Source organism: Tenrec ecaudatus, chromosome Y (assembly GCF_050624435.1).
Source record: "Tenrec ecaudatus isolate mTenEca1 chromosome Y, mTenEca1.hap1, whole genome shotgun sequence".
In the NCBI taxonomy this organism is placed as follows: domain Eukaryota; kingdom Metazoa; phylum Chordata; class Mammalia; order Afrosoricida; family Tenrecidae; genus Tenrec; species Tenrec ecaudatus.
The window spans coordinates 20,130,589-20,141,172 of NC_134549.1; the positions used below are offsets into that span (position 1 = coordinate 20,130,589).

Consider the following 10,584-nt stretch of genomic DNA (forward strand, 5'->3'; position numbering starts at 1 on the left):
AGTCACAGGACCACGCCCTGCAGGCTGCTGCCGGGACAGGTGCACAGCGGGGTGGGGGCGCACACTGAGGGCACCAAGCGTGGGGGGAGGAAACAGCCGCAAACGTGGGGATTGCCCACCTGTCCAAAGAGCCCCTTTGGAAACCTGCCTTTGCAGAAAATGCTCCCACCTGGACACATGCAAGTCGCCCACGGCAACCATGCCTTCCAGCGCGCGCGCACGGGAGTGCGGTGGGGGCCACGTCTCTGTAAATCTATCCTATTTACAATATTGCACTTGACAGAATCTTGCGTGGCCTTTCGCTCCAACAGAACACCTCCCGGCCGCCGCCCCCCCACCCGCCTCCGCCCCCACCCCACCCCACCCCACTCCCGCCGCGCGCCCACCGCGGCCTCGCGCCCATTGCGGCCCGCACTTTGCTTCTGGATTCTGTAAAACAGCAAAACCCAACCACCAAATTTTTAAAGAAAAAAAAAGTCAAGACCGGAATTGAACCCTGGAAAAAGTTAAAACAAAAAAAGAGTCTTCTGAAGCCTGGCACAAGGTATCTGAGCTTGTCCGGAAGCGGCGCTCGCTGGCGAGGGGACGCGGGGCGACGGGCGTGGGCGGGCGGGCGCTGTGCATAAAAAGCCGCCCCTCCCTCCAGGTGTCTGGACCTCACCCCAGCCCTGCGCTGGACCAGGTGTGCGCAGGCGGCGCGAGTAGCGGCGGGGCTGGGGAGGGGGCGCCGGGCGGGCGGGGTCTCCAAGACCGGTGACGTCCCAGGCGTCCTGCAGGTCTGTGCGGCCTGGGGAGCAGCTCGCCGGCCGGGCGCGCCCGGTTCCGCGGAGACCAGCCCCGAGAGGTTTAACTTAATATATATCTTTTATGCTCTTCCCAGTGCGTGCCCCTAAGCCGCATGCAGGGGGGAGCGACCGCGGCAGAGGGGGGCGCGGCGGCGAGTCTGTCCGTCGGTCGGGGCTGCGCCCCCAGCTCGCCTGCGCTTGGGGCGGCGGCGTCTGTCAGGCCGGGGTCGGGCGCGCCCACCCAGGCGCCAGGGGTGGCGGGGGTCGTGCTGCGGGCGGGGTGCGGGGCGGCGCGGCGCGGCGGTCAGAGGCCCAGCGCCTCGGCGTGTTTCCGCGCCTTGAGCCGCAGGTCTGCGATGCTGGAGCTCTTGCTGCTGCTCTTGGCGGCCGCGGCCACGACGGCGGCGGCCGAGGCGGACTCCGCCAGCGAGGCGAGGGGCAGCCCGAAGGGCGGCGGCGGGAACATCAGGTAGGGCGCGTGCGCCGCCAGGTGCGGGTGCAGGTGCGGGTGCCCGTGTGCCACGCCCTCCAGCTGCAGCTGCGCCTGCACCTGCGGAGGCGAAGCGGAGAGAGCGAGCGGTTAGCGGGTGGAGCTGGAGGACCTGCATTCTGGACACACTCTCCCCGGGGACCCGGCGCGACTCCCTGGACACCCGCGCGGGACCCTGCGCCCAGGAGTTGCTCCGAGCACATGTCGGGACTGGACGAGGTCACGGACAGCCCCTCCGAGTGTCCTCACATCAGGGTCTGACCTCTGGCTCGAGCCTGCGAAGCACAGACGCCACCATTATGCCCTCCCCCCCCCCCACCTTAGCAGTTGGATATGTGCCGGGGAGTACCCTGCAAGGGCGGCAGTTCAAACCCACAGACTGCTCTGCTGGGAATAAAAAACTAAGCTTTCTACTCCGATCTAGAGTTCCCGCCTCAGAAACCCGCAGGGGCAGCTCCGCCCTGTCCTGCAGGGTCGCTGTGAGTCGGCATCCACTCGATGGCAGTGAGTTTATCTATCTATCTATCTATCTATCTATCTATCTATCTATCTATCTACATATCTATCCATCCATTAGCTCCTCAGGAGAAAGACCAGACTGTCTGTTCCCGTGAAGACTGACAGCCTGGGAGACCCCCAGGAGCAGCTCTGCTCTGCCCTGCAGGGTTACTGTCAGTCAGTGTCCACTTGAGGACAGGGCTCTGTTCGTTTGTGTCCATGACTCAGGCTTACACGTTAGGCTGAGACCCCCAAGGTGGGCAGTTGGAAGCCACCAGCAGCCTTTCTACTTGAGAACTCACAGGGGTCCCTGACATGGACTCAATGGCTGCAGCAATAGTTGAGCAAGACGCCCTGCTTATCCGCAAGGCAAGCTGTTCGAAACCACCAGCCGCTGCGTGAAGAGCAGCGCTCTGCCCTGTCCAGTAGGGTCGCCTTGAGTGGATGTGGGTTTGGTTCTGAGAGGCGCTACCGACGGGCTACCCGGAGCCTCAAACCCTGGCTAAGCTTGCTGCCTCTCTGAGCCTCAAACCCTGCTTGCTGCCTCTCGAACCCGGAGAGGCCGCACCTCCAATGAGAGCTGGGGGGCCCTGATGAGGGCGCTAGGGTCTCGCAGCCCATCTCCCCAGCGCCTGTGGCTTGGGGGCGAGTCCCCCTCCCAATGCTCCCAGGTTCGTGCAGGATGCGGCCAGGCCCGGGATCTGCCAGTCCTTCCTCCTCTTAGCCAGCGGTGTGGGGGGGGAGGGGGAGGGGAGGGGGAGAGGGGACTGCAGGCTGGGTGGGATTTTTGTGTTTTGCTCCAAGGTGTTTTTTTTTTTTTGCAAGATCGTGTCTGAATTTGTGTTTCTACCCTCCCCAAGGCGACTTTTGAGTTTTACAGCGTGGTTTTAATACGTGCCAACTGGTAATAAATGCCCCCTTGTAAAAAACGGACGCCTTTCTTCCCAGGGCAGGGTGGCGGCGGGTGGAGGCAGCAGCAGCGGCAGGAGCCTGGGGGGGGGGGGGAAGGGGGAGAGGCAGCGGCCTGCGTGGAAGCGGGAGGAAGGAATGGGGAGGGGGAGGGAGGGAACCAGATACCTGTTGAAAGGGCATTCTCAGCGCGCCCATGTTGACGTAGGGGGCGACCCGGCAGGCGTCCAGGTGACTGGCTGTACCCAGGATGACCCCTGTGGGGAAGGAGGGAGCCCTGAGTCTTGTCCAGCTCTTCCAGAACTTCCAGGACCCCTCCCACCCACCACCACTGTGCCCACCTCCCCCCAATCACTTCGTGCCTCCAAGGCTTCCCCCATGCACACTCCACCCCCCAACCCCCCTCCCCGCACATCAATCTGATTCCCTCCCCACAGTTCTCAGTCCACCCCCTCCCTCTTGGCCCACACCCCTGGCCTCCAGAGCCCCCCCAAGTCCCCTGGCCTCCCCAGCCCCCCAAGTTCCCTGAGCCCCTCCTCCCGCCCCCCCACCTTTATGCATTTGGTTCTCCTGTTTTCTGCACTTGGCTCTCCGGTTCTGGAACCACACCTGAGAAAGAGCATATGCATGAGGCCCCAGGAAGCAGAGACACCCCCCTGCAAGCCTCCCCCCCCCTCCCCCCCTGCCCATGCTTTTGCCCTAACTCTGGCCTAAGTGGCTGCCTGTGTCTGCCATCTGTCAAACTCACCCCGGCTGGGTTGACTCCTTCCCGCACCCCCAAATGCCGCCCGAGTTCGGGCGACACCTCACTTACGCTTACACTACACACCTGCACACATAAAGTCTGGGGGGCGCGCGCTGCCCGCCCCCCACAGTGAGGAGGACTTACCACCAGGTTCGCTTTCTGGGTGGGCGATTGACTCGGCCACCCTTGAGCGAGGGCCTCCCCTATACCGCCCCCTACACACACCATTTCAGCTACTAGGAAGGGGGGGCATGGGTAGGTAGGTCATGCATTCCAATGGCCACCCGCACCCCAAGTTCAGCTGAGGGCTCCCTGCCTCCTCCTGCTCCTGCTTCCCAAAACCTACTCCCCGCAAGTGGCCAGCCAATGCACTTCGGCAGCAGTGCCCAGTAAATCCAGGTGTACCCCCAAACTGCAGACGGAGACCACCAGGCCTCGGGCGCTGAGAGCTTGGTCTCTAAGGCTGGCAGTACCCCCTCCAACCTCAGGGCAAGAATCCTAGGATCTGGGGCATCCAGGGAGCAGTATGATTTCCAGGTTGGATTCAGGGAGAGCTAGGAAACCGTCCCCCCACTCCCCTGCGCACTCCCTCTGGCTGCCCACCAGAGGCTCCAACCGGGGAGCCTGTCGCAAAGGAAGGAAGCTCCCGCCCGCCTGCCTGCCAGTTCCCAGGCCGCCCGCGCGCGCGCGCGCGCGCGCGCGCGCCCGGCCCTGCCCTACCCTGCCCAAGCGCCCCTCTAGGGCTGCCCCAGCCCTCGCCTCTGGGGGGACCGGGGACCCCGCAGGATCGAGCGCCTCCCGAACCTCCGCAAGCCCTCCATCCTGGCCACCTTCCTGGCACGGTGGCTAGGTCGCCGCAGGCAGTCCCCGGTGCTCCGAACGGGCTCCTAGGTCCGCAAGTTCTCAGCCTCAGCCTGGAGCCCAGAAACTCCCCACCACCCACCACCCACCGCCTTGCCTCCCGGAGGCCGGGAGAGGATCCGCTCTCCCCCCAAGAGTCGTTTCAGCGTCAAGCTTGACACCCCGTGCTGGCGTCGCCAAGATCCTTGCCTCTCCATCCTCTGGAGCCAGGCGTCTGCCCTCGTCCTCGGGGTTGGGCTGGGGTGGGGGGTGGGGGACCAGAGAGGAAAGAAATTTCCCACCCCGCCCCTCTAAAAAATAGAATAAAATTCAGGTTGTGAAAACTAGAGTTCTACTCCCATCTGGAAAAGGCAAGTTCACTCTCCCGTCGGCGGGAGAAGGGGAGGGGCTGGGAGGCCAAAGACAGTGAGACATTATGAAGAATAAACTTGACGAATTAGCTGCATTAGGCGACGATCCATCAGACTTGGGGGTGATCCGCGATCAATTCCAATTAGTCCCGAATATGCTAAGTGAGGCGCGGAGCACCGCAGTGTGGGGCGCGACTTCTTCATTAAGCGGAGCTGCGCGATTTCTCTCAAGCGCGCGCGTGCGCGCCCTAACACGATTTTCTCTAGATCTCCATTACCGACAGTGAATAATGACATTTAATTTAGCTCTGCGCCATAAACCCAAAGATATTTGTTGTAATTAAATTACTGCCTGCTCTTCACCGCGGTCTCATAAGTTTCAATTTGACCCTGACAGCTGGGAGGTGCGGGCCTCACAACCCAGCACTAAAAAAAAAGGTTAATAAGTAAAGACCCGCTTTCATACGAGACGCAATTTATTTACGGCAAATTTCCACGTGAAATTGAAACTATATACCCTAACAACAGGGGACAGGCTGTACCATCTCCCTCTGTGTGTCTGTTCTCTTTCTGTCTGTCTCCGTCTGGAAGACGCGCTTGAACTAATTGATTTTTATGAGCACTTCCTCGCGTTCCCTTTTATGACATCGTCGCTGTTGCTTTTATTCTTCTTTTTGTAAATGACTTGGGACCCACTAACAGCCCCCCCCCACACACACACACATAAAATACACAGAGACAGGCAGGAGAAAACTCTCTTCTCTCCCCCCTGCCTGTCTTGATTATTATTTACACCCATTAAATTCTAATTCACCTTTGACATGCTCCTCTCACTCTTTCCCTCTCTATTAAAAAATAATTCCCTCCTTTTCTCACCCCCCCTCCACACCCCTCCCTCCCTGGTTCTGCAGCCAGGCACCCAAGAACCAATTTTCTGCAACTTGGTTTAGGCCAGCTAGGTGCTGCTTGGTAATAGAGTACTGAAAGAAATAGTGTGGAATTAAATTACAAGTAATTTATTTTTATAGAAACAGTACATCAAGGGCTGAGAGATATTACAGATCCCGGTAGCGAGACACAGGGAGATGACGTAAAGTTGATGTCCCCCTTCGGCAAAAGTTTAACCTTTTCATTCATTTATCTTAGGATGGGGGGGGGCCTGAATCCATTTTTGCAGGGAGCAGGAGGCCAGAGAATACCAGGGACGGCCTAGCCTTCTACCTTCCCAAAGAAGGCCACACTGAGTCCTATTCTCCCAGAGTGAGCCACAGTCCATAGTTCTGGGAATCCAGACAGCCAGGCATCCCCGTTCTCCCAGGAAGCAAAGTGAGGAGAATCGCGGGACCTAGACCGGCTGGGAAGGCCTGGGGTGGGTGACTTTAGTAGTCTCAGGCCTGCAGGGGACTGGGGTGTTGGAGAGTGGAGGGGTGTGTGTGTTATTTTTAAAATGGAAGATGGCGTCAAGTACGCTTGCCTTTGCGTTCCATAAACAAATTTGAGGTCAAGTTGTCTTAAATCAGCTGACACCCCACCCACCCCCAAACCAAAGGCCAGTTGTCCGGTGTCTCCGGCTCCCTCCCTCCCTGAGCCGTCCACCGACCCTGTGGTGTGGGCGGGCGGGCGGGGCGCTTTATCTTATTCCTGAGCCGGGGGCTTCCAGTGAGAGCGGGCACCCACCCTCCCACACACCCACCCACCACCACCACCACCACCACCACCACCGCACCCCCAGGGCCCTTCTGGCCGGCAGCTGGCGAAATTAGCTGCCTGCGTGTCCAGAACCTGGGCCTCTGCGCGGTGTGAGCGGGGGAGAGGCACTCTGGGTGACCAACCTTCCTCATCAATACCTTAATCAATTTAACGTCATGAAGACAGCGCCGCCGGATAAAGCCAAGCGGTCCTTCTGCGCACGTGCCTCGCGCGCGCGCTCCCTCCCCTCTCCCCCTCCTCCCGGGGCCCCTGCGGACCCAGGCCCGCCAGATGGAGAGTCCTGAATGCGGGCCTGCCGGGAGGGGAAGCCGGACGCGCTAATCCGGCCCCAGTCTGGTCAGTCCAGACGCCTAGCTCCCTCGAGTGGGAAGGGGCTGGGAAGGAGGGGAGGTCCGGGGAGCCAAGCGCAGGCGCGGGTGAGGGGAGGGGGCGCTACCCAGCCGGGGAGGAAGACCCCTGGTCTGCGCGCGCCCGGGGCAAGGGTGGGGGATTCTGGGCGCGCGGCCCGGGCCCCATGGCGGGGACGCCCTACCTGCACGCGCGCCTCCGAGAGCCCCAGCCGCTGGCTCAGCTCCTCGCGCATGAAGGCGTCCGGGTAGTGCGTCTCGTCGAAGAGCCGCTCCAGCTCGTTCAGCTGCTCCAGGGTGAAGTTGGTGCGGCTGCGCCTCTGCTTCAGCTTCGCCTGCCCGTCCTCGTCCTCCGACTTCACGTCCTCGCGCTTCTCCTTGCACTCGTAAAGGCCTGCGGACCGCGCGCGCGCGCCGGTGACGCCGCTGCTGCCCCAGCGCAGCGAAGGGGCGCCCCGGGCCAGGGAAGGGGCCCGGGAGCCGGCACGCGCACGCAGTGGCGCCCTGATGCACCCCACCACCACCACCCGCAGCCCCAGCCGGGGGGCCCTAACCCCTGGACCGTGTCCTCCATGACCCACTGAACCTTGTGGACCAGAGCCTAGCTTTCACTTTCCGGTGTCTTTTAAAGGCAAGGAGAGAAGGTTTGTTGATATTCTTTTTTTTTAAGTCAAAAGGAAAGAAACTGCTGGGGGGGTGGGGGGCGTAGGTATCTTCCCAGGCCCCAGAATCATCAGGAAGAGCGCAGCTTGGGTCCCAGGACCGGGTTCCATGGTCCAGGCCCAGCGAGAGTGGATGATGCGGGATGTGGGCTGAGCCCAGTGGGGTGCCTAGACCAGGCCTCCACGCCACCGGGCCCGAGCTGCCCAGAAGGACAAGCGCTCTCCGAGATCTCACCAAGCGGACCAGTAGACTCAGGCCTTCTTCAGTCGGGTTCCCTGCGCCCTGCCAGTGCCGGGGAGCTGCATCCTCCGCACCCACCGGGTGCTTAGAGGGCCGCCTGAGGATACCCACACTGGGCCCTGCTGTGCTTGCTGGAGGTTACGGAGACGAAGGGCCAGAGAGCAATAGCCACAGGGAGAAGCCCTCTCCCCAAAAGGCAGAATTACCACCCGGTGCTGGGACTCAAAATAATGTCACCCCAAGCCCCTTCTCCAGGGGCTGCTAGTGAAAAGCTGCAACTGGGGGGGGGGGGTTGAAAAAGTCTCCGATTTCTTTTTCTTTCTTCCTGGCAGCAGAGCTGTCCTGGTTGGCAGAGAGCGTCCCAAGCACTAAGGTGACAAGGTGACATTCAGTAAGCCACCCCTGCTGGGCCGGGCACAAGGCTGAGCTCTGAACCTCTAACTGTAAGGGGGCAGAAGCCCGCTCCCCAGCCGGGAGCCTGGAGGAGCTGTGCTTGCCCTGAGGGGCCAGCACACACGTGTCCACGTGCCCGGATCCCAAAGCCTCACCAGCCCTGTGACCGGTCTGCTCCTGGGTCTCTTTCTCAGCCCCCCACCAGGCCTGGCCACCACGGAAGCAAGCTGGCTTTCTATCCTCCCTGGTCCCCAGAAACGGAGTTCCCAGGTCTTCCTAAGAACTCTTCCCAGGAGGAAGAGGGAGTCCCCAGCAGACTGGACCCCTGACCACGACCCCCACCCCCACCCCCTATTCCATCCACACTTCCTTTCTCTAAGTCTGAGCTGGAGGGTCCTAGGCGCCACACGCACATTGAGCTCTCTAAAGGCTGGCGGGAGACCCCACATTCTGGGTGTCTCTGGGAGCCCAAGAAACCGGCCTATCTTGGGATAAGCGGGCAGCACACTGGCCGGACTCTCCTATGTCTGTTTTCTTTTAATGGGGTCCTGACGCTGCCTTCTGTTGGGGGGGTCCAGGAGGGGGGAGCATCCCAGACCTCCAAGGTGAAAGTAAAGAGGGGGTCCATCTCCAAGAAGGAAATGGGGAGCGCCCAAGGGTGGGGAAGGCTTGGCTTCCTGGCTGCAAATCTTTGGGATGAGGAAGGAGCCCAGCTGTGAGCTGGATCCAGACTCCTGTCTCCCGGTCCCGCAAACGGAAGGAATCTCAGAACCAACCTCCCGTTAGTTAGCAGCAGGACGACCTGGACGTTGGGTGGGGTCCCTTTTCCACCCCCAAGACTCTAGCGCCCCTCTTTCTGTCTGTCTGCATATGGGAGGCCTGGGAAAGCCTTCTTTCTCTCAGCGTCTTCCCGCACCAGAGGCTCAGGGTGGGCCACCCGGAAGCCGGAGCTTCCCCGGGAAGAACCACTTCCTGGGGAGACCACCCACCCCTCCAGATGGACAGCAGAGCTGGGGCGGGGAGGGGGACGCAGAAGCTGTCCGCAAAGTCGGTGCCCACTGGGTCTCTCCCTTTGTCGAAGAAAGAAGTATTATGTAGACTCTTTTGAATTGTGCCGCTGGAGGGTGCCCGGCGAATTTTTGTCAGTGGGGTCTCCGTGCCCCTGGCCATGTATGTGCACCCTCGGCCGGCAGGGACCTCCCCGACCGGTTCCCAGAGGCACCCGGGGAAACGCGTCTCTTCTCAGCCGGCTTGTAAAGCCCAAGAGGCGTCCGCGAAGCAGCGCCAACAAGGCCGGCGCAGGCCCGCGGGGACCCATGCCCACGCAGCTCAGCAGCTGTTCTCTCAGCCTGGATTGGGGGGCGGGGGAGGAGGACCCCGGACTGGAACTACCCTGCGCGGTTCCCATCGCGTCCGGACCCCTGGTTCTACCGGGCGAGTCTGGGTACAGACACATCTGGGCCTGCCTTCTCGCGCACCAAGGCAAGTTTTCCACGAGGCCGCGGCTCGAACAGGTTCGGGAGGCAAGAGAGCTCCCAGGCTGCTGCCAGCTCCGGTGGCCGGTGGCCGTGGACGCTGGGGAGAGCTGGAGAGGGGAGCAATTTTACTGCGCGTCCGGAGTGCAAGGCCGGTGCACGCCAGCTGGGGGACGTTCCCTTGGGGGTGCTCAGAGCCACAGCCCCCTGGGAGCGGGGGAGGGCGACCCTAGCTCAGGCCCCCAGTGCCCCCAGCCTTTCCCTACTCCCTGCCTGCCTCTGCTTTCGTTTCTTTCTGAGCAGAGGACGTTGCTGTTTCCATGTCCCTGGCCTTCCTGGCCGCGCTCGGGCTGCAGCGCGGGAGCCCAGCTAGCCGAAGCGCCCGGGCCTCCCCGCACGCAGCGAGCCGGCAGTCCGCAGCCGGCGCCCCGGGGCGCGCTTACCTTCCACAGCCCGAGCGGTGCCGAACTCCTTCAGCCTGTCTTTCTCGCTGTCCGCGTGGTCCTTGAACAGAGGCATGGGGCAGTGGCCCGTGCCTTCGGCGATGTCCTGCAGGTTCGGTTCAGAGCTACCCAGCTCCCGCGAGCGCGCCAGCCCGCCCTCCAAAACTTCGCGGTAGGTAACCAAATCCTTCTTCCCGCTGCCGCCGCCGCCGCCGCCGCCCCCCGCGCCGCCCTCCTTGCATTTCTGGTCGAAAGATTTAGAAACAAAAGCCGTGAGCTCCTCCATCGCGGCCCGGGGGGCTGCGGGGTCCGCGGGGCGCGGCAGCGCTGGCTGGGAGCCGGGCTGCGGGGCGCGCGCTCCCAGGGCGTGGAGGACGCTGCGCGCAGGGGCAGGGCCCTCCCGCCGTTATTTATACGTTTCAATTTGAGTTCACACTATTTATACGTGGCTCCCTCGCCCAGCCCCCGCGCTCCCTGTCCGCCGCAATTACGGAGGCAGCCGGCTCGGCCCAGGCGGCGCACGCCGGGCGCTATCTCTCTCCCTCTCTCTCTCCCTCTCTCCCCCCTCCACCTCTCCCCCCCCCTCTTTCCTTCCCTCTCTCTTTCTCTCTCCCCCACACCTCGACGCCACCAATTGGCTTCTCTCTCATTTCATCACCGCTTGGCACCAGCGCA

At 62.0% G+C, this 10,584-nt stretch overlaps 1 protein-coding gene across 1 annotated transcript; it reads right to left on the reverse strand.

The window, feature by feature from the left end:
- Positions 1 to 1,089: 1,089 nt before the first annotated feature.
- LOC142435596 (short stature homeobox protein) lies at positions 1,090 to 10,195 on the reverse strand. Its single transcript, XM_075539824.1, has 5 exons — positions 9,910 to 10,195; positions 6,881 to 7,089; positions 3,234 to 3,291; positions 2,851 to 2,939; positions 1,090 to 1,335 (listed from the first exon to the last, which is right to left on the reverse strand). Exons 1-5 carry the CDS (start codon positions 10,193 to 10,195, stop codon positions 1,090 to 1,092), a joined length of 888 nt encoding a protein of 295 aa, XP_075395939.1.
- Positions 10,196 to 10,584: the final 389 nt, after the last annotated feature.

Bases quoted from the DNA above. Each gene is read 5' to 3' on its own strand.
- LOC142435596 (XM_075539824.1), bottom strand. From the start codon at position 10,195: ATGGAGGAGCTCACGGCTTTTGTTTCTAAATCTTTCGACCAGAAATGC. The intron at 3,292-6,880 runs GTAGGGCGTCCC...GCTCTTTCTCAG, and splicing joins TCTCGGAGGCGCGCGTGCAG to GTGTGGTTCCAGAACCGGAG. The intron at 2,940-3,233 runs GTGGGGGGGCGG...CCTTCCCCACAG, and splicing joins GGAGAACCAAATGCATAAAG to GGGTCATCCTGGGTACAGCC.